The sequence below is a fragment of the Nematostella vectensis genome, chromosome 10 (assembly GCF_932526225.1).
Source record: "Nematostella vectensis chromosome 10, jaNemVect1.1, whole genome shotgun sequence".
In the NCBI taxonomy this organism is placed as follows: Eukaryota; Metazoa; Cnidaria; class Anthozoa; order Actiniaria; family Edwardsiidae; genus Nematostella; species Nematostella vectensis.
In genome coordinates, this window is record NC_064043.1 from 14083837 (window position 1) to 14107354 (window position 23518).

At 37.7% G+C, this 23518-nt stretch overlaps 2 protein-coding genes across 3 annotated transcripts in view; both read right to left on the reverse strand.

The window, feature by feature from the left end:
• The window catches only part of LOC116601466 (WD repeat-containing protein 19), a 37578-nt gene extending 36501 nt beyond the window's left edge, over nucleotides 1-1077 (reverse strand). The window contains exon 1 of the mRNA XM_048733377.1: nucleotides 958-1077. Coding sequence (XP_048589334.1) covers nucleotides 958-963 — 6 coding nt within the window. The 5' untranslated portion in view covers nucleotides 964-1077. The remainder of the gene's footprint in view (nucleotides 1-957) is intronic.
• Nucleotides 1078-3411: 2334 nt separating this feature from the next.
• LOC5517725 (rho GTPase-activating protein 26) lies at nucleotides 3412-21913 on the reverse strand. Of its 2 annotated transcripts, XM_032362238.2 has the most exons (27): nucleotides 21617-21913; nucleotides 20232-20327; nucleotides 19831-19892; nucleotides 19600-19671; nucleotides 19356-19457; nucleotides 19072-19182; nucleotides 18692-18734; nucleotides 18551-18612; nucleotides 18241-18303; nucleotides 17807-17885; nucleotides 16606-16703; nucleotides 16475-16515; nucleotides 16313-16369; nucleotides 15924-16002; nucleotides 15364-15403; nucleotides 15183-15245; nucleotides 14688-14853; nucleotides 13754-13812; nucleotides 13302-13407; nucleotides 12818-12977; nucleotides 12144-12414; nucleotides 9521-9562; nucleotides 9326-9410; nucleotides 7762-7836; nucleotides 6658-6789; nucleotides 5916-5995; nucleotides 3412-5496 (listed from the first exon to the last, which is right to left on the reverse strand). In XM_032362238.2, exons 1-27 carry the CDS (start codon nucleotides 21768-21770, stop codon nucleotides 5405-5407), a joined length of 2490 nt encoding a protein of 829 aa, XP_032218129.1. In that variant the 5' UTR covers nucleotides 21771-21913; the 3' UTR covers nucleotides 3412-5404. The 2 variants fall into 2 exon arrangements, with proteins under 2 accessions (XP_032218129.1, XP_032218130.1); XM_032362239.2 differs by lacking the exon at nucleotides 7762-7836.
• Between the last annotated feature and the right edge of the window lie 1605 nt (nucleotides 21914-23518).

Consider the following 23518-nt stretch of genomic DNA (forward strand, 5'->3'; position numbering starts at 1 on the left):
ACTTAAAAGCACAAGAAGAATGCTAACTGTAACAACTACTACTATCATGCAAGCAGGATAGTTGAATAGTTGAAGATGGGTTTTTGGCCAGAAGTATTCATACCTGTCAACCATCGAAAATCTCAAGGCTTGAGAATTATTTTGGGGGGAGGGGTGGGTTTAACCTGGCAGGCGTTTGACGTATAGGAAGCTCTTACCAACAAATCCACTTAAATTGTGCTACGCAAGGGAATTATTGTTTCAAATATTTTAATAGAAAATAGGCAAAATGAAGATCTTCTATAGAAGAATTTTTCGGAAGTGATAAAAATCCCTAAAAAGCGGGAGATTTGGTGCTCAACGTGGGAGAGCGGGAGAAGGGGTCCAAAACCTTAAGACTCCCGCCTAATGTAGGGGAGTTGACAGGTATGATGATTAAAAAATAGAGCTTTGCGACACACTCACACAGAGTATTCAGTGAGAGTGAATAAAGGTTCACGCTGAAAACTATTTTATCAACAATCATGCATGGTTCAAAGGAGCTAAACTTAAACTAATTTAGAAGTAGTTCCGTTCCTCATACAGAATTATTAGAAAGCAAATAATGTTTGGGCATTTATCACAACACAACCATCTTTAAAAGGAGGACTAGAGAGAAATGTCGATCTGATTGAAAGACAGAGATACAGTTTTATAAAAACGTTAAAATAGTTTATCGTTTTTTCAACTTGAAAGCAAACACCACACTCACAAGCTGCACCAAAGTGATATTATTTACTTAATAAAGTAAGTCAGGGAAGAAAGACACTTAGTTAGCTTGCGAAAACTGTAAGAGCGGCCATCAAATTGGCGCTTTTCGCTATGGTAACGAAACAAGCAATACTCGCAAATATTACAGAAATTTGACAATTGAACGATCATCTTTGCGACAGCACTAGTAAGATACACCTCAACATAAAAGAAATTGTCAGGGTTTACCTTCATGATGTCGCAACTTTTCAGAGGGAACCTTGCTTTTTTGGTGAATGTTTACTTCTCTCTACGGGAGACAGCCGCCATTTTGAAGAAATAGCCTCGAGCTGGAGAACACAGGGAGCCCATAGTTTGTTTAATCGTACACCTTCCTGTCCGGTGTTTAGTTTTTCACTCTGGTTATGTATTAAGGATTGTCGATAGCCCTTCTTATTTAGGGCTGTAATACAAACTTTTTTTCTCGAATATCGACGAAATTGAAAGCATAATACTATACTAAGTTTCTAATAGAAAGGAAATGCTGCGACAGTGATATACAGTTGCTTCAGTGTTGTTCAAACGCTACATGGTATACATGCAGCCACAATCAGCGACAAAACCTGTTGAAAATGACATCTAAAAAGTAGTCTTACTGAAATAATTTACAATATGGGAACTTTTTATTACTCACATCCCCCTCCCCCCCATTAAAAGTTGCTGTCTATTTGGGGGAGAGGGGGTTGGGATGGAGAGGGGAAGATATCAAAGTCACTATGCTACGTAGTTTAGATTTCCATCTGAAACTGCATTTGAAGCGCTAAAATTTTCAACAGTTTTGTCGCTGATTGCAGCTCAGCTTGAAATTTTAGAAAGTAGCGAGAGAAGTTTACCTTTAGGCGTTTTTTTTTTTTTTTTTTTTTTTGTTATCGAGATTTGAATAGCTGACACAATCTTTAATTTTATTTGGGATTGTTGAATTCCTTGCGCCCGTGGTCTTACCCCTGCTACTCCCTCTTGTTTCTGTCATTTTGAAACAAACACAAAAAAGATGGCGGCAGCTTATTGCATCGCGCTGAGTTTTTCTTCGCTAAAAATACCAATAAACGTAAGGTGTAGGGTGTAGGCTAATTGTTAGAGGTTTTGGCAATATATTAGTCTTTTTTTTTTTCATCGAGAGTCATGATTGGTGGGGATTGTTTTTTGCTTCCATTTCCTCCACGTCCTATTTGGTCAGTTTTAAAAACAACACAACAGCCTGGATTTATGAACAAAACGATATAATAATCTGTTTTGATTGTTTTACAATATAAGCTTTTCTGCCAAGGTGTTATTCACCTTTTAGTATCACTTGGGTTTGCTAAAATTTGTTGCATGCTCTTCAGCAATTACTGGAAGGCATTGGGTCATTGTTTTACTGATAAGTTTTCCCAAACGCCGTACAGTCCATAGCCAAGTGAGCTAGAGTATTTAGGCATTGAGTTAGGATGCTCGTTTTGCTTGTTTAGTGCCCAATTTTGTCGAGATCTCCATCGACTGCGGGAGACGCGACCATGGCACGTGTGCTGGTACGAATGGTACGCTTGGTCTGAAACTGTTATTAAATTCTCCTTCAACACTCTTTGAAAGCTGTGGTAACTCGTCCCAAGTAACTGACAAGTGAACATTTTTCCAAACCTACCGAAATGTGCTCTAAAAATCTTGTTTGTGTACTCCTCTTGTTGATTTATTGACCACGAACACCGTACGAGAGATTACGAGTCCCATGTCAAAACAATGTTCGATTGTTCGTCTGTCAAAATCTGGTAAAATGGCAGCCTAAATTTTTGAAATCGTGACGAATTTTTTTCACGGAAATATTGAGCATGGAATTAGGCATACCGGTCAAAATGAAAAACATATGACCAAAATACCCCAATGGCTAGCACATGAATTGGTCTAAAAAAATATTTTTCAGTATTTTTTAAATCCCTGGTCACGTTTGTTTAGAAAAAAAATAATAAATACTCTAAACTGAAAATCCTTTGAAAAAAAATTAAAGGAAAGGCAAATAAACGATTTTTTATCTGCTGCGATGAATTCATTCATTCATGTCAACTCTCCCGGGAGTCTCAAGATTTTGGATCCCTTCTCCCGCGTTGGTCACCAAATCTCCCGCTTTTTAGCGATTTTTATTGTTTTTGAAAAATCATTCTATAGAAAATCGACATTTTGCCTTTAAACCAATAATTCCCTTGCGTTTCGCAATTTATCTAACACCCTCGTAAGATATATAAGTGGATTTGTGCTGGAAAGCTTTCTTATACGGCAAACGCCTGCGAGGTTATACCCACTTCTCCCCCAAAATGAATATACCCCACCCCTCCCCCCCAAAAAAAATTACAAGCCTTGTATTCAAACGGGGTCAACAGTGGTGCAAATATAGACTCGTCCCCACGCGTCTCTTGGACAGCTCTACTCTTTTGGACAACTGAGCCACAGGCTGGAAATTAAAAGGTGACGTCATAAAACAGCTAGGCTTCCTCCCAGACGCTTTTATTATGTTATTTGGGTTGACCAACATTTGTTGCATTTGTTTGGGGTTTAAAAAAAACTGGACTATTGTATCCGTTAAGACATGTGCATTCGTATAAAGAAGCGGCGTGCATCTTTGAGTGGGGGGGGGGGGGGTAGTCGGTACATCTCCCATACCTCAAGCAAATATACATGAGTGGGTACATGTTTATTATAAAATATAGGCATTATCAGCATTAGTATTTAAACCTAGGTGATTATACATTAACTGCGCGATTAATATTATACCTGATGGCAGCGTGATTGCTGTACTTCCATAATCTAATTTAGATTATAATATAAATATATTAGGGATAAAAAAAACATTACATGCTAGTCCTAGGCGACCAAACAAGGTGTTCCAAAAAGATGCATATAGCCCCAAGTTTATTAAGGGATAGACCATTAGATGTTTGGAGGGAATGGGGTGAGTATTTTTGAGTCGCTTGGAGCAGCTGTGTTAGATTCTTTCTCGCTTATTTTTATTTAATCAATCAAAATACCCAAATAGTCGTGTTCGTTAACCAGAGTATAAATAGGATTCACCAAAAACTCGTAGTCTAGTCTTAAATAACATTTCTTCGGGGTATTTCAGTTGCTTAATTTGTTTTCTTGCTTTTCAAGCCTGGGATTTGTACCCTTCCCTCCCCCTAAAGTATCTAATGGTCTGTCCCAAATGATTATGCCCGCCCTAGAGAAAGCGGTTCAGACAAAACACACTATATGGACGTGTTTATTATCTTACATACACTTACCATTCAGTACAAACAGAAGGAGAACTGTTAAAAATAAAACTATTTGTACTGAAGCGAAATCATACCTGACAAAGACACCATTTCTTGAACTAAAATATGTACATTGAGCCATGAATAGCTCTGTTATACTATTAATTATTTACTAAATTTAGCATTATTCTATCTCTTCGATAAGGATGTAAGATGCGTCTTTATTGCATGGCGTGACTACCACACATAATTACTCTCTTGTGATCTAGTATAGATGTACCTAGCGATCAATTTTTTTTTTACATTTCAAGAACTTTTCTATCTTACACTATAGTTAAGGCTGGCTTCCATATGATCGCACACGATCGCACACGATCGCACGGTGTTTCCATACAATCCTGCGACAGGGTGCGATCGAGTGCGATTATATGAAAACCAGTCTTAAACTACTTCGACTCCCCTTAACAGAGGGAGAGGTGTGTCACTTGATTATGCGCTAAACCGAAAGGGCTCTTAACAGAGTTCTTGTGCACCACGAGAACAGGGACATTTTTGGCCAAATATACAAACAACGCAGACCTTTTAAGATGTGAATAAAACCTATTAAATCACTAAATTTAAATAACTGTGCTTTTACAAAATCCCCAGTAATATTTTAGGTCTGATGGCCAATGCTGGCTTCGTATTTATCATTAAATCGAAAACTTCTTTCCACTACGATGTTCTCGACCCTAGCAGTTGTAACGCATACTCGTTGCGTGACAAAATACGCGAATTTGAGAGCCCTTTCCCACACGAGTCCCGACACAGGGAGACCGAGGCAAGCTCCGGCCACTGTACCTGGGAGCATGATTGAAACACTTGAAAATGTCTATATGAGTTAAACCCAGTCTCGCGATCCGCAAAGATCAACAAATGGACTCAATTCCAGATTAATGTATGAATTCTTCGATTATTATTTTTAATGTCAAAAGTTCAAGGCAGAATGATTTCAATTACAGCCAATCCTATTTGCCGATCGAAGCATTTGTTTCGTTTTCACTTTCATATTCGTCAATTTTTCTTCAGAAAACCTTAATGTATCAACTTTTTTTTTTACTGCTTTCGCGGTATTATTGATGCAAACATAAAAAATCTTAGGTGTTTATGTCTTCCCTCTGTTGTCAACTAAGCACAAAATGTGTACTAAATTATCGACGATTCCTTTATATATAATCGGCGGTTTCTCGCCCGAAGCAGTTATTGCTAACATTTGGACATAAAAAGCCAAACAACTGTTGGCATAATCTGCTTAAATATACTTTATACCTTACCCCCGTCGATAGAATATTCATATTACATGCTAATATTGCTCTTTAAACAGAATCAAATTCATCATATCGCTAAATAATATATTACTAATACTCTTGGTGGCCGGATCACGTCAGAAACTCCACGTAGTTACAAGGTACCAGTCCCGTGCGACCGTTGAGCGTTCCTTCTAACCAACCCGGCTCCTTAGATTCTCGAACTGGTGAAAGGGAACACGATAACCGGGTTATCCACCGGAAGTAAACTTGCACAAATGAGGTGATCACGTGACACATGCTCGGTATATATATATATATCTAGTTTTCAATTCTACAAAAGCCGCTGGACGGACAGACTAAGGACGCATAAATTCAGAGCAAGCCTTGGTCTGAGAAAGTTCCATGCGCATGCGCATATCAGTGAGAATCAATTTGAGCTTGGAATAAAACAATGCAAAAACTTGGGACTACGTCATGACCTTTCTGCTATTTGAGAACGGCTCGCCTGAAATTGAGGCTCCCATCGTATTTATGAGACCTTAGTGTCTATGTTCAGCGGCTCAATGGAATCGGAAACTGTTGTTTGAAACGTTTTGTGTTGTGTGGAGTTTGCGAAGTATTTTTAGGTTTTTGTACTCACTATTTGAAATAATGGAACCCGCATCAAACGATAATTCTGAGGTGTTTTCTGCTACACATGGGTATAACGTCCTCACTCTCCTGGAACACACAAAAAGCCAGATAAGCATTTCCCTTGAGTCTCTTCACCAATTCGAACCAAAGGCGAACATGCCCTTCTTCCTGTACGTCTTGCAGTAGCGCTAGACATATGCGATAATTTACTGTAAGTTTGGAGTTTCTTGGACCCTTCCAACAAAGATAATAGGGCCAAACGCTCGTGTAGTTGCGATTAGAACATTTCTCTCTGCCCTCGTTTTTTTTGTTCTAGGGGGGGGGGGGAGTGGTGGTGGGGGGGAGTGTTCGAATGCAACACTCTGCAGGCGAAATGAGTGGTATTTACGTTGGAGCTAACAAGGGCTAGTAGTCGATACGTCCGCAAAACCACTATGTTTTCAAAAAGGCAAACATACCATTGATTTATTTCACTAATTTTACCACGCCTGTTTTCGAAAAGGCAAACATACCTTTTATGTTTTTTTCTCTAATTTTACCACGCCTCACAGACCACCTTGTTTTTCCACAGCTTGTCTGTACTTTTTCTGTTCAACCAACTAAGCCCACAGCATATAATCCATTTCACGGAAAATTGCCTCCTTAATTACACACACTTTTCCACATTCGCTTGTACTTTATTTCTATGTACAAGTGCACAACTGCCTTCACCCAAAGGAGTACATACGTAATGCCGTATTGTTTCTCACCTTGGCGTTCTCGGAGGAGTGGATTCATCTTTAGGGGGTGGGTTTCGAGGCAGAGGCGGCGGCTTAGCTCTAGGTGGTGAGTGTGACTTTGTTCCACCGGCCTCATTTCCGCCCTTTTGATCTTTCTCAGCCCTGTGAAAAACACTCTATAAGTCATCGGCAAGATTGTATTGGTAATCAATTGTGCAAAGCAAGAAAAACGTCAATCAACGTTAATCAATCGTAAAAAAAAATCAAGTTTTTATTGTAAATTTACGACTTTGTCCGTTATTACAAAATTTCTTATACGAGATAAGAAGAGGTTATTTTATAGGAATGATAAAAAGGGACTTAGAACTCGTTCAAGTGAGTTCTTCTGAAAAATTGCCAGCCCTTATATGACCCCTAAAACTAAATTAAAAATAATTTACAGAAAAAGAATGATAACATATTAACCAGCAATATAAAACACTAAAGGCACATACATACTAAACACGCAGCAAATACTAATCAATAGAGTTTTGCACTTAGAAATCATGTGACTTTTTGGTGGCGAACTCGCGTACACTCCGGCTTTTGGCGCCAAATTACAACAGCAAAACGAACCAGTCCAAAAATTTATATGTCAGAAAGGGCTTATTTTCATTTAAAGATTCTAATTTTTCTTCGCTTTCTGACATAACAGACTCAACAATTTCTGGGTAACAGTATTTTTTATGTGATTTTTTATGCAAGTCACAAAAAGTCTTTCTAAATCAAATGACCATTGCCTGCGTGTATAGCAATTTTGTGGTTACAAACTCTGGGTCCAACTTGCGTTGAGTGAGAGAAGCGGCAACTGCTTTTTCCCTATTAAAGCTTGCCATTTTTGTCTCTCTCTTTGGGAAGGGGGGGGGGGGGGGGAGACATCACAAAAGTGCTAAACTGTCCAGGTTTACGTAATTATAATTGTTTTTATAAATCAACCGGCTATAATCACTTTATGATTACTATACATTATTTCCATTAAATAAAGATCATATCATATTTTATCAATATAAATCACATTTCTTAAAATCACTTTTAGATGACAATCAATCAAAACAAGATTCTTCTGTTTGCCGATGGGAAAACACACACACTTACGCTGAAAACATCTGAATGACCATTGAGACTGGGCGCGGGCCATCGTCATCTGAATTACGCTGCCTGAACTCAGCACTGAAATACATGCACACTTATGTAGAAGCAAGCTTAGCTGAACTATGCAAAGATGTGAAAAGGGCATACTGTCAAAGACTGGCCTTTTTTTGTAAAAATTCACAGAATGTGAATGTAAATCAGAGTAGAAAGATTAATTTGCCCTGCTGAACAATTTCAATACTGGAATGATGATGTCCTGTTCTTCTTTATCACAGCGGTTAGTTGTTAGCATGCAAAGCATTACAAGTTAGGCAGTTAGTACAAGTCACAAGCTTCTTACATAACTGCTATTGGCCCAGATGGGTCTTATTACAGAAGCACAAGCAACTTAAAAAAACATTGCTTCTTCTAAAATAAATTATAGAGCAATAAAGACGATTGTCTCGATTTGCTGAGGCTGACGTATCCCTGGCCTTTTTAAACCTCGTTTTACTCATTCCATAAGTACCAAAACAAGGAATAAGTTATCTGTTTTACCTTTTGAGTATACACTATACTGTGCAAACTGTATATTTTTATATGTTGAAAAGAAATACATTTATTGCCTTTATTTTTGTTTAAAATGCCTTGTATTCATCAAGTGATATTTTAATAATCATTTTAATTGAATAACAAATACTTCAATTTTTCTACAGCCTCTATTTCTCATTGGCATGTACTGCGGGTTCACAGCTGAGAAATCGAGCCTCCCTTTTAGAAGGCTCTTGAAAACATTAAGACATGCAAATGTCTAAATATTTTTTGTTGTTGATGTTATTATTAATTTTCAAAAAATATATATTTCAATCTAATATTTTTTAATCATTAGAGGAACCTTTGATGTTACATCCATAGTAAATTAGGAAACAATTTTGAGAGCTTTATATATACTTATTTTATGTTATCAATTTTAGGAGAATACCTTGCTATGGAATAAGGGCTTATCTTCAAAGGCGCGAACAAAATCGTTTTAAAGATTTCTGTCATTTGCGTCACACAGACAACTTTTTTGACAAAGCATTTTACCTCAAGAGGGCCTCTGATTTCTCTAGTTTTGACAAAACATTGCCAAGATATAGTAGCTCTAAAGAGACCAATAAATCTTAAAGATCGTTTGAATCTTTCAAGCTATAAGCGCATTTTTTAAAAGAAACGAGCGAACGAGTTCAAGCGACATTGATATTTTGCTTGTGCAGAATATTGCAGCTACTAGATAAGGTTCAAAACGATGCTTGTAAAAGTTTTCCTATGGGGCTACACAACAAGAAAAAAAAAGAAAAAAATACATACCTTATTTTTTTCAATTATACGCTAATAGCTTAAAAACCTCAAACGATTTTCAGGATTTGTTAGCCTCTTTCAAAGCTGCAATATTTTAGCAACTTGTTCAGCCAAAACTTGAGAAATCAGAAACCCTCTTGAGGTTAAGAGGCTTAAGCAAGAAAAGTTGTTGGAGTTTCAAGCTAATGACCAAATAACAAATCTGAAAATGTGTTTATCACAAACATTGCTGTTCTAGAAAACTTACACAACATCTGGTTTCTTAGGCGGTGGCAAAGGTTTCATGCCTCTTGTGGATGGAGAGGGCGGTCTTCCAGGGCGGGGCAAGCTATCTGTGAAGAATTTTTAAATACATTATAAATACACAACTAAGACAAAGACGCAAATTACTGAAGAGCCATGAACAAGGTATATTATCAGTGGATTTTATGGTAAAACATACTTGAGGATTCAGTCTTAGAGTTATTTTCGTCTTCTTCAGAATCTGAAATGAGGTTGTACATGCCATTATGAGGTGTAATGTCTTTATTCCATGACATGGGGATAAAACAAATTATCTTTAGTATTTTCCACCTGATCATCGCAAAACAAATAACGAAATTTTTAAATACTTCATGTAACTATGTGATGGTGTTAATTTTTCTTTTTATAAAAAAAAGGAACTTAAAAATAGCATATAACATAAATATCTGTTTTCGTGATTTGGACACATAATTGTTGGTCCAAAAGTGGGTTTAAAGAACGCCAATCACATCGCAATTTTACGATCCCGTACTATATTGAGGACTCACAGATTTCATTTCCATCAGCTAATTCAAGCAAGTGACTAAGATGATATCAATCAAATATCGGTTTTCTTGCAAAAAAACAACAAAAACAATGTATTTTTAATTGGAGACAATAATAAAGTAGTGGTTGATAGACATTATTTCACTGGTGAGAGGTCGCATATTTGTAGCTGGCGCTTAAGGTATTTAACACTCAGACTTTTGTAGATGCTCATTTGCATAAGCCACTGTCCGGCGTCCTTGATTCCATGCGACGCCATTTTAAGTCATCGTTTCTCACGGATGAGATAACTTATCAAGCTTTTTACCTAGCTCAATGATAATAAACCCAAGCCTGTACTTGAGCACAAACTTTGAAACATTTCAAAATTTAACGTGAGCAATTTTTCTAGCCGAATTCTTTTAAATTTTTTTCAGAAAACGCACTAAAAATATTGATATGGTGGAAGAGAGCTTCTGAGGAAAAATGAGACCGAACAGTGCATTTGGGGGTTTGAGTTAGAAGGCCGTTTTACTTAAAGTTTCTAAGCTGATCGCCAAACTTCGTAAACCATTCACATTAACATGATCATTTCTTAGAAATCTTGAAGATCGGACGTATTTGGTTCTTTCCTTCACTAAAATTTATCGCATTATTGTTCACATCACACAACAATTTCAATGGTGCATTACGCCTTTCTGGTGGTTTATATAAAGCTTCTATTTAATATTATAAAATTAATTGTAATTGATGACCTCTTAGTTGGCTCACGGGGGTTTACCTTTGATCTAGCATACGGTTGATAACAAAGGCTGTCTGATTTGCAACCATAGCTAAAAATAGGTCTTCTAACTTTTTTTTCAGTAACCTTTTTTAGCACTGCAACATGCACTGCGTGGTTTAAATTAGTTTTTAAACAAGAGGATTCTCTCGATTTTAACCGCTTTAACCTGACAAATTAGGGACTATGGGTCAAATGACAGTTCGATGACTCTTGTCATAGAGAACCTATTTTTTTATTAATATCAATCATTGGTCATATGTTTACATTTTGATTCGATTGAATCGCTTTGCTTAAAAGCTGGTAAAACAACTTTCATAAATGAAAGCCTACACTATCATATAAATGGCATTTTCCTTCTTCAGGCGGAGTACTGTTTCTAGCTTCAAAGAGGCTTAAGAGGTATCTTTCGCTGATTTTCTACCCTCTCTCTCGGTGTCTTACCCCCATGTAAAATCTCTAGGACGTGAATAAAATTATATTTTGAGCGTTTTATTGGTTTTCATTTTCTAAATTGTACCTCATCCTAAAGAGTAATGTTCACGCATAATAACAAAATTTTATTTAGTCCAAATAAACAAAATTTGGGGGGGGGGGAGAAAAGTTTATTGTAACGCAGTTGCCATGCTGGAATGCACGGTCATGTTCATTTCATTCTTTTGCTATTTACGCACGCTTCTACGGCTAAAAAAAGATTCAATGACAAACTTTTAATTTTATCCTACTATTTTTTAACGCGTTAGGATCCGGAGCCCATCTTTCCCACACCGAGAGTTTTTTAGTTGGAGATTCATATATTGTACATGATTTTCATAAAACGAGTCTATGACAAGGTGTACCAAGCAAACATTATTACTGGCTGTTGTTGCATGTCTATGCTATTAAAGGACTTATTGCTCTTAATAAAGGGTGCTACGGGAATCAGACCTCCCAGACAAATTCCTGAAGGAATTCTTATCAAACGTCCAATACAAACTTCCCAGCGATTTCTACGCCTTTTCGAGATATTTAGAATATAATTACATGCGTGCTTTGCGGCTTGGAGACGGTAAAACCATGCAAGCTCGTAATCGTTTAATAATTTTAAAACCAGGTGGAAATATGTGCTCAGAGTTCACTCAGATTCAGTTTTAGCTATGCTGTGCGTCTCGGCTTTTAACTTTGCTTATGACTGGATGTACCAAAAATGTGAAATTTAGTGAATTAGAACTTTTCTCATGTTATTCATTCTCTTCAAAATATCGCCAAAATCTGATTCTTTTAAGACTTCTTAGGAAGTTGATTTGCTAACATGAGAAGAGTTGAACCTTATACTTTATTGTCATGATATTTTTTTGTTTAAAAAGTATAACAGGCGAGCATACTATCTAATGTTATAAACTAATAAAAGTCGCATGGAATCGAGGACGCCGGACAGTGGCTTATGCAAATGAGCATCTGGCTTATGCAAATGAGCAGACTGATATGTGTAATGTATCTGAGCAATGCTACTTGGTGTAGGAATTCTGTAATGTACCTGTTGAGGATGGGATTGTTTTCCGAACTCGCGGTGCTGGGCAGGGGCGCGGTGGAGGCGCAGGAGCAGGATATGATTTTGCAGACATCGGCTTCTTGTCATCAATGATCTCATCAAACTTAGCGTCATTGCTTGTGTCATTACTTATCTTCTTCTTTGGAGGAAGAGAGGGGAGTGGAGGCTTTTCAGTCAGGGAGTTGACAGACGATACTGAAGTCACAGAGTTGCTCCGTTTTTCCACATCATTTTTCTCTTTAAGAGGACCAAACACCTGTAGTAAGGACAAAAAACAAACAAAAATAAAAGCATTTGTGAAGCTAAGAGGCTAACCATTTTTTGTGGACACAAGGAAATCATAGGAACGATAAGAACCCAGATTAAACACCCCTTAAAAAGAAGGCGGGAACAAAACTTCACCCCTAGTTGGGACATTAGGTCGGGATCTGCCATGCTCCCCACCCAGGATTTACTCAAACCAATCTGAGGACTACATCAAGGTTGTATCACTTATCCTCTTGCGACCGACGACAAGGAAATCTCGAACAGTAGAAACTCCCAATTTTCCCAATAATACAGCAATTGGTGCAACATATTTGCCATAAGGTTGGTTATTTCAATGGGGAAACTTCACCGTGTATGCCCATGATGACGCGTCAGTTAGTATATTATCTTACCCTATCAAACTCCTTGACAAGGAGCTCAATCACCACACTCTGGTACTTCAAGTTCATGATGGCAGCCATTGTCTCTTCGCGGGACTTCATGAGAGTTGGTCCAAAGACCACGCCCAAATTGCTGGCTGCCATGAGGTTTTTATTGGAGTTAGCAGCAACACTTGAAACAAACAGAAAGAATATGAAGGTAATCAATATAGAAGAAGAATCGAATTTCTTGTATATACAGTAACTTCACAAGCGTTTAAAGAATGTTTAGCATTGCAGTTTTAGCATTAAATCCCGCCCCCTCCCCCCCCCCCCCAAACCCAAGCCTTTTTCTTTACAGTGCTTCATGCCACTATTAGCACCTTGTCTAACTAGGGACATAACAAAGTATTCAAGACTTTAAAGCTTAAACGTTAAAAATTAAAAATCACTGGCAAAATAACTGGAGATGGCTGTCACAACAAGTTAAATTCCCTCGAATGTGTGATGAACATACTTCTTGAGATGTTCCATAATCATAACAATCAGCTTCTTGTTCTCCTCTGGCAAGAGCTGAACTAGCTTGGACAGTGACGCTACTCTTTTTTCATATGTATCTTGTTCTTAAAAAGAAAAACTTGTGTTAACATTAAAGAACATCAAGTTAAACCACCATTCCACAGAGACAAACTCATGTGACTATATATTTTTTTGGCAATAGACCATTTTGCATTCAAATGCAAAGTAACAATTGGAAACAGTCGCTAGGAAAATTATTGCAGGTGCTTCAATTGTGGGTTATCAAATACAAAATCACAGTATTTAGTTATTGTAAGGCAAAATTAGAAATTGCAAAAATAGTAATAGTGTCAACTTTCAGTGGGCCCCTCATTTGCCTCAGGTAATTTTGGACATATTATTTTTGGCAAGAAACTGTTTTTGATTTTCATATTGTATGTAAGTACTTACTGACAGCATCAAGAAAGTCCTCATGGTATTCATAGGTGAAAAGAGGTGGATCCATGTTCCTACAAATCAAAACATGTCAGACGCATCCATCAAGTGCAATATCACCCCCTGGCTCAAGGACACAGGCTCCCTGTATGTAAATATTTAGCCTGCGTATGATGCCCTTAGAAGGGATAAGAACGCAGTGTTTAGAATACAAATGGGAAAAGAAGAGGGAACTTTTGCATGCAATTTTGAGCAGTTTAGTTAACAAGTAACATAACCTCGACATCAAGTCAGGAGTTCTTATTATACAGTTCTCTAAAGTTGCACAAGGTAATTCTGAATTACCAGAAACAGTTCCTGCTATATCTTCTTATGCTTCTGACATTAGACACGATTGACAGACCAGGCATGCAGAAAGCTTTTTGGCCAATGATAATATAGATAAATATGGGGTTTAAACACTCTCTGTGAGTGTGTCTGCACAAAATATTAGTTTGGCTGCAAGCACTTTCATCCTTAATCCCAAAGATTGCCAAAAGAATGGGCAGTGCTTATTGAACACACATTCAAAAAGTACAAACTAAGCAAAACCACACGATAAGACTTATTTTCTTTGCAAAGACTTTTGTTACTGATACAGATAGTACATTGCCCCTGCTCAACCTATTAGAGGTTCTTACAGTAAACCATGTCTAAATTCCAAGCACTGAAATTCATTCACCTCTGGCATAAGGGACTTCTGCTTTATTCCTTCTCTAATTATTTTAATTATGCAAGCGAAATCCATGGTTACAATACAAGATATGCCTCTAAGAAAAATTTATACAGTAAACATACAGTACCAAGGAATGCTACAATCTTTAGATATATACTGTAACAGCACCAGTGTGGCCAGCACAAAGTTAATAGAAGAGTTATTTATTTATGTAGAGTGTATACTCCAGCTTACCGCAAATGCTGCTTAAGAGCGCTGGTAATAGTTTTAACTTCATATTCACTGTCATCAGACTCCAACTCAATTTGGGAAATTTTCTTTTTCTCAACACACTGGAATAACAAGTTCTGGACCTTTGAGCCAACACCAACTATTCGATATAAGCCTTGGTCTGTCAGCCCTGGAATCAATAAAATCAAGATATACAGTAAATTAATTATATTTGGGAAGCTCCTTTTACATTTCTTTCATAAACAATTTTTTGGGGGGGCTAATCACTCTCCTTTGCAGCTTAATGCAGGATACTAAACGATAAAGCATACAATAGATTTACAAAATAATCGAGTAGAAGAAACTGCCTGATCACTCATGTCCGACCACAAACACAGCTTAGGGTGAAAACTGTGTAATCTTTTTTTTGTAGGGTGGAAACAAGACAGAGAAACTTTCTCTTGCATATCAATGATGCAATTTTTGGATGCATCAAACTAAAATCTAAGTATTACATACCTCTTTTCTCAACAGCACGTATTGATTTCCTTATAAAGAGCAATCCAAGTTCTGCTGCCTCCGCTGTTAAGAAATAGCTTACATAAGCACCCACAATACTTTAATAAAAGCAAGATAGGACTGTGAGAAAGTGCCTTGATAAAGTTCTTATGTAATTGATTGACCATATCTGTTTGCTTACCATCAGCTGCAGTTGGTAGTTGATTGGAGTCCAGGTAAATCTAGATAAAGAACAGCAAATGAATTAAAGGACTGAAGGAAAAACTGAAGTAATAAATACTAAATTTATCTTTTTTTGTCAATTACATGATCAATCAAGAATGTGAATGTCTATTACTATAGGTGTCAATCACAAGTCAATCAGAACAAAAATGTAGTGACTGACATGCGATGACCTGTTGGCTTGTACACAATATAAGCTAACAAAACAGAAGAAAAAATGGGAGATACAAGCTAAAAAACAATACACACCTTGGAAATCATTTTACCATTTTAAATCACTAGTGAATTACAGTAATCATTATTTGAATTAGAATGTCTAAAATCTCAGCAGGGTGTCATTATAATCATATTTTCAGCAGAATCCCTCATCAAAGCAAACAGAACAGTTCTAATTTAGGGTGTCCATGCACTGAAATAAAAAAGAGGATTGACATCTACTGGGGAAGGTAGAAAGTAGAAAGTTTTTAGTTACCACTGTACTCATGTGGTTGAAAATGAGTGTACTGTACATAAGCATACCGGCTCTTTGCCATCCATAGCTTCCATCCATAACTTCCTGTCTTCTTCATTCAAGGCTTGCAACGTGATGGAGCCAGGTCTGCAAAAAAGGCGAGCAACTATTATTTGGTAACCAGGGGCATGTTAAGGGGTGTGTGTTATGCTTGTAACAGATCCAATGGGTACTTAGGTCAATAACAATACTCCATGTTGAATTGTATTTGTCACGTCGGCAAAGTCAAGCAGGCAAATCAGATATCCACCCAATCCACCCCTCTGTATCCGCCCTTGGTAACCAAGGATTGTGGATTCTTAATTATAATTGTTAGCCCATGCCTTTCCCCTCTCCTGTCACCACTGGTATCACGCCAACATTTAAAACAAGCAGAATTTTGTTGTTTATCACTCACCTATCTAAAGCTTGAATATCGAAGCAAAATCTTCTATCTATAGTCTCTGTCATCCTCCTTTAAAAAATAAAGTTAAGGTCTTAAAGTCTGTTACCAAAAATGGCATCACATAAATTAAAAAAGGATATTAAAGTGGAGCAAAATATTGAGATGTAAACAAACCTGGTGCAATGAGTAATAACCATAGTATCTGTACAAGCATTCTGCAATAAAAATCAATGAAATCACTCTTATTGTCTATATCACACAACTCACACTGCCCAAAAAGTGGTACCAAGATCGACTTCAATTACCATTTTGCCTTGCGTCTGCACATAGGGGATCATCGTCAGGATCTTGTTTTCTTTTGTGTAAAGGCAGTAGTGTTTAGACCAAGTATAACCCAAGCCACCTGAAAAGACACAAATATCATCATTAGTTCCAACATGCCCCCCTTACCATGACCGAACTTTTGCTTTAAATTGAAGGATACAATCTTCCATGGTATCATACTGCATTTTTTTATTTCAAAGATAATTATTCTGGTAAAACATCATGCTTGAAGATCCAGCATACTTTACTTTTCCTCCCAAAGGTCATCCCATGAAAAAGTTTCCTAGTAAGACAAACTCTGGGGGCGAGACAGGTCACAAACGTAAGCCAATTTAAAATTGACAGTCAATGAAATCTAAATTATTTGGACCGAATCAAATACAGTATCATTCTTCGAGATACCAAAATGGAACTTCAGAAATATGTTCCTTTAAGGTCAATGCACACTAAATCATTGTCTTGTTTTTAATTGGTTTGAAGTTTTTGGGAAGGGATGCTGTCGTAGACAAAATGTGGGAAATTTAGCCTTTGTTTACGTTATTTTCATGCTGCAGCCCGAAGTTTACTCAAGAAAGGAATTCGTCTCAATAGAGATCTGATCTCCAAGCTCTTGGAGCTTCTTCGCTTGCAGTTGGACCAGCAGCGTAGCAAGAATTTGTAACAGGAGGGGGCCCAAAAGGGACTTTCAAGGCATTTTCTCCATGTATTTTAGGCTGCTAAAAGGGGGGCCCTGGCCTCCTCGGCCACCCCCTGGCCACGCCCCTGTGGACGATCGACTTCAGCGGGCTTCTTATAACCTCTTCAGCGGTTCTTTCATGCGGATGACCGCTGGGAGTGCCCACAAAGTAAGCAGGAAAAACCATTATTCCAACAAACATTCCACTTAAGAGTAAACAAGAAAACATGCAGTATACTTGGCAACTGTTCCAAAATGCTAAGCAGTCCTACGGTACTCACATTACAGTACTTGAATAAAAAGATCTGCCTTAGAAGGGCCATAATCAGTTCCATGGAAGTGGTGATCACAATTATAAGTTTATTATAGAAACCATTATTTACAAACACGGATTGATACATTCTCACCTCACAGCTATTGATAGGCTCCCAGTCCTCAGATTCGTTCTACCCCAAACTAGAAGGCTACTCTATTGTACGTGTATGAGAGGTTTCGTATGAGATTACCTTTGCGCTTCTCCTGGACATATAAATACCCCTGGCGTGTGTGTGCACCTTGGTACTGTAACTCCCCACTTTGTGCTTTCTTGAAAATACAAAATTAAGATTTTTTAACCCCCTAAATAATATAAAGTCTTATACTAAATCGAAATATAAGGTACAGTACAGTAAACACTTTCATAGCACTAGGTTTTACAATGACACAGCATACAATCATGTATAGCGATTCTGCATTATAACTTAACAACCCTGTGAATGGAAATACAATTCTTCGGGGAGAAAAAGAACCTCTATCAGAATCGACAAAAGATAACAAATCAAAAAATGAGTATTGTTAATATCAATTTGAATCTTCAAACTTTCTTTAGTTTACACTTAATGACATACACTATAATGCTATTAACAATACAGTAGAAATAAATTGAAAATGATATGCTCACTTGCTGAACTTTGTTCATCAAACTTTCAGCCTGTTCTTTAGTTGCACTAAATCTGTCTCTAGTCTGAAAGGAAAAACAAGAATATTACACACAGGCACAATAAGCAGTGGACAACAGGATATGGAGACAATAAGTCACAGTCATGAAATACTGTGTAGGCCTCCATTTTTGTCAGGAAAATTTCTGCATTCTTGAGTACTCAATTGCTTACCAAAAAGTTATTATTTGAACTTGTTACTCAATGATAGTAAAAACTTGAGAATGGTGCATTGTATTTTCTGAAACTTGTAGTAACCAAATTAATACTCACATTTTGTAATCGAAGTTGAAGATCTGTCATGTATTCCATGTAATCCTTGAATGCTTCATGGCCTATAGAAAGACAGCAAGCACTCAATACAGAAGGCCTAAAAGTTAGCAAATCCAACAGAAAGGCACTTTTATTACTTACCAGAATGAAAAAATGTCATTTGTACATACATGAATGATAAGAGCTGAAAAAGATGAAAATAAATCTCAGACCTACATACTAATGATAAGAGTAATTCAAGGGTGTATCATGGACAATATTTAGTAGGGGCGTTGCCCTGGGGGCCTTAATACTGTAGGAGTTCTGGAATTAGCCTGCTTGCAGGCGTTACTCGGTGTTATCATCGGGCGCCATCTTGTATTTTGAGCCCGTGGTTCCTGGGGGTGAGCACAAAAACGTCCTTCTTTCTTTAGCAAGGTGGGACATCAGTTTTTAAATTTTCCAAGCCAGTTGGTTTAGTTATCTAATTAGTTGTTTGTTAGTCAATTATCTAATAAGGCATTAATTTGAGATGTACTTACAGTTTCTACAAACTGAAATTTCTTTGTCTCATTAACTTCTTGTAATTTGAAGACATAGTCAAGTGCTGTCTGATGGAAGACCCTGCGCTCCATTTGTAACTGTGCATCTGCCTGATATGACAAGAGGAAAAAGGGTAAAATTCTGGTGCAGAAGAAAAAGAATGTAAAGGCGTGGTGCAGTATTGCGTTTGTGGTGCTAGGATGACTTGGTGCTAATACTGTGTTCACTCAGTAAAGGTGAGATTCCTCATTAAAAAAAACACTGTACAAATAAGAGAGTTTACCTCTTGTAATTGAACTTCCTTCTTCTTGGATGACATATTCAAGTAGTTCTGAACAGCAATGCAGAACTTCTCAGTTTGTTTGTCAAATTTCTTCTTCTCCTCCTGTGAAATTCACAATAAAATGGAAAGTGTTCAACAAATGTCTTGTGTCTCTCCTATGAAAACGTCAAGACAATAAATGAGAATTCATCATGGAAACAGTTTGATCTTACAGTATGATAAAATATCTATTAATGGCCCCTACCTTTGCCCCACCAATCTGTTCCTTGCGGAATTGCTCTAGTGGCTGAATAAGCTGGAAATTTGCATGGTTGATCTGTAGAAAAACAAACAAATAAGTTCTCTCAATTTTGCATGATTTGCAAAATAACAACTTTGGGGTTGTTGGGTTTGTTGCAAGATAAAAAGTACAGGGTGTCATAAATTTTCACTCTTTTTGTGTTGTTATTAATTTTGCTAAAAAAAAAAACCTTACCATTCTGTCACGCTCATCTTCAACTGTGTCAATAACCTGGGCAAATTCCTTGAGGGCAGCAGCTAAAACAAAGAATCTCACCACGATCAGAGCTTGAAGGGATCACCCGTCACATCCATAATGTTCTGTTTTGCCTGCTGACTTTGTGACAACAAAATACAAAACTCTGTACTAAGCAAAACCAATCTACTTCAACAGGGGCCTCTACTTACAGTTACCTTTTAACTGGTTTTGGTTTGCTCTCATCAAAACAATTGTATGTGATTCTGTTAACCAAAACGTCTACTGCACTTTAAAATGCACTGTCCATTAAACAAGGCAATGTGCATACCCCAAGTCACTACTGTATGTTCCTTAGTTATGAGACTCCTCTTAATTAAACAAATATATATCTAGCCTACCTATAAGGATTTCATCATCAGTCTCAACTTCACCAATGCACTCAAACCGGAAATTGTCCAAGACTTGTGCAAAGCTTCGTTTGGCTTTAGACAGATCTGAAGGAAAGAAACACATATTATAGTGTCCATCTGAGGGCAAGGATCAGGAACATCAGAAATGTAGGGGGGGATGGATAGTAAAATATAGGGGCCAAAAACTACTTGTACCTTCAAGAAATGCAGTAAATACCAAGTCTGCCTTAAAACCCTCCTGATTTCATTGTGATTCTCACAATTTGGCTCAAACTAAGATGCTTGAAGCAATCACAACTGGGAAAAAACTTGATAATCTTTTTTATGTTTTCTTTATTTGATTCACGCTGTAAATTAAACATTTTTTAATTGTGCTTACATATTTACTGTGGAAAACAATGCAGGAATTTTAAATGACCGTCTTCGTTTTAAAGGGGGGGGGGGCATCATTTTTAGTAGAGAGGTATGAGGAAACCAGACTTCCCAACAAAAAAATGTATCACATAATACAAATTTCAATTATTGCATTTTACCACTGTCTGCTTATGTATGGAGTATCAGGTTTACTAAAATGAATCTCTGGATAATGTTAATAAATGTTTAAAACTTTTTGACAATAGGGACACCATTTTAGAAGTTCATTCAACTGAAAAAATCAGACGATACACAAATCTAGCCACAACCAGGAAGTGGCAGAAAAAACGAGTTTCGCGTGTAATGGGTTTATTTTTTGTGTGGGTTTGATGGAATTCGGTCATATCCGGATGTAATAGAGCTCTTACCGTATAAAATCTCCATGTGGAAGAAAATCAAAACAAGATTACGATTGAAAGTACGAAGCTGGGAACAGGGTATTTCGAACGCGAAAAGCGTTTCTTAGTCATAATGTCGCAATTTGTTGATAATAATAACTTTGCAGATAATACAAAATAAGCTACATGTAACAAACTGTATGAACTTGTTCATTCAAAAAATTATATGATACATTTTAAATACCGAATGGGAATTCGCAAGATTAGGGCCGTTCTCCAAACATCAGATATTGAAATGTCAACATTCAGCAGACTTGATATGACTGTATGCCAGGATCGATCAAAGACAGAGCTTAGTCACAAACTTTCATGACTTCATAAAGTATAGCGCTTTCATTTTCAAGGTTGCTGAGATCGCACCAAAGATAGAATAAACTGACCTCAGAATGGCACGCGACCTTATAGGACGGCTTTTATTAACAGTCTGACTTGAATCTCATTGCGAAAGACTAGAACAAACACAACAAGCGTTTGACGATCTGTGATCTCTTATATGAGCGTGTAATTCTTGATATTCTAAACAAGTCTTCCAGGTTAATGTGTAAACTATGCATTACTCACTCTCAGTAGCTTTCATCAAAGCTTTGCATTCCTTAATCAACCCTTTGATTGCTTCGTTCGTTCGCTCGAGTTCCCGCTCATGTTCGTGGACGTTTTCACGGAAATACGGGCTGTCCAGCAAACAATCGGCAAATTCTAGCGGCTTGAGCCCCATTCTAATGTCCAGAGGCTTGATCAGCCTTTATATTGCCAGCTCAACTTGCACAATCCAGCTTTTAAATGCATCCACAGTGATAGAAATATGGACGATGGAGAAGGGATGACGGCGGTACATGGGAAAGTTTTGATTTGAAGTGCGCATGCGTTAGAGATGTGACGCCACAGCGACCCCGCCCCTAACTGCGCATGATGTTCTTGTTGGAGACAAATAGAGAGAGGGGTGAGAAGGGGGTGATATTTTTCGAGCGTTTACAAGAAATAAATAAATAGGAAGCAGCGTACAATGGTTCAACTGACCCCAATCTTCTTGTGACACCAGTCAAATTTAGTGTTCCAAAATCAGCTTCCATCCGCGCATGACTGCGACGGCTTGCTGGTCACTCAATTGCTCTGTTCAATGTTTTCTAGTTGTTCAGCGTCGAACAAACAGTGAGAACCCGATAATAATCTTTCTAGGCGAGCAGTTTGCGCGAGTAGCTTTCCCTAACTCGGAAAATAATAATTCTACAGCTTGAGAAAGGGACCTGAAAATATCTACCGTGAGTCTAATTAGGATATCTTTCGCATCTCGAAGTTTATTTTTTAAAAACGTTGTAAAAATGAATTTTTTCCCCAAAACTGAAATATAATCGCGTCCGATGATAACCTGTGATAAATTTGTCTGGGGGTTAGAGAAGGCGCATGCGTGGGAACATTCTCGAGAGTCAAGGAGGGTAAAACAAACCGGGGGTGATCGCCCGACGCCTATTATTTCTTGCTCTAGCAATGTATAATTATTTAGGGTTAGTGGATCGGATATTTCCAAGTGATCCAAGTGGATTTCTATTGGTCCTGAATTGTCCGAGATTGTATTGTCCGAGATGGTTTGATTGCAGGGGTGGTTCCATGGGATCAGGATCCGGGCAAAAAAAAAAAACGAAAACATTTTGGTTTGCTTTACATATGTTGAAGAGAGAAAGAGTGAAAAAGGGTGGGGTGGAGAGGGGGGGGGGTAGGGCATTCTCGTGGAGTGTCTCAGGCGAGTCAAGGATATTTGCTGAGGGCGGTTGCTCAGTCATGGTATCATGTGGAAAAGGGCTAGTATTGATGATCCTTTATTATGAAATGATCGCCCACTTTTGCGGCCAAGTGAGAGTGAGAGTGCGCATCCCGGTGTACTGGTAGATGAATCACAACATTTTATTTCCTTCATTATACAACTTCGGGCTTAATACTTCACGTGTTACGTATTCCTGTTTCTGAGAAGCGCGCAATGGTGAAGAAAGTAATAGGAAAAGCTTTAGCAATTCCAATGGTAAATATTTGCTTCTTTTTTGAACTCAAGTACTCCTGTACCAATAGCAAGGCCTCTGGGGGGAGGGGGGAGGGTTCCCAAATGTAAGCAAACGAAATGCATTCAGACCTGTAAGACCCTTAACGAAATAAATCTGATGTCATCCCAGGAATTAACCTTAATCTACGTTTATGAAATGGAATAAAAAAAGACTATTTGATGACCAGACTCAATGGCTGGTAAGTCACTAAAATTGTTACGTGTTACGAGTATCTAATAGGGTGTAGGGATGAATAGGTTTTCGGGTTTGGTTGCCCCTATCCCCTCTCCCCCCATAACATTGTGGAAGAGTGTTGTTAATGGGCCACTTAACATCTAGAGCGTACTCTCAATATTATACTTTCTGACTCAAATCTATTACCCATTGTACATATACACGTGGCAAGGGAGTAAGAATTCCCACTATATAA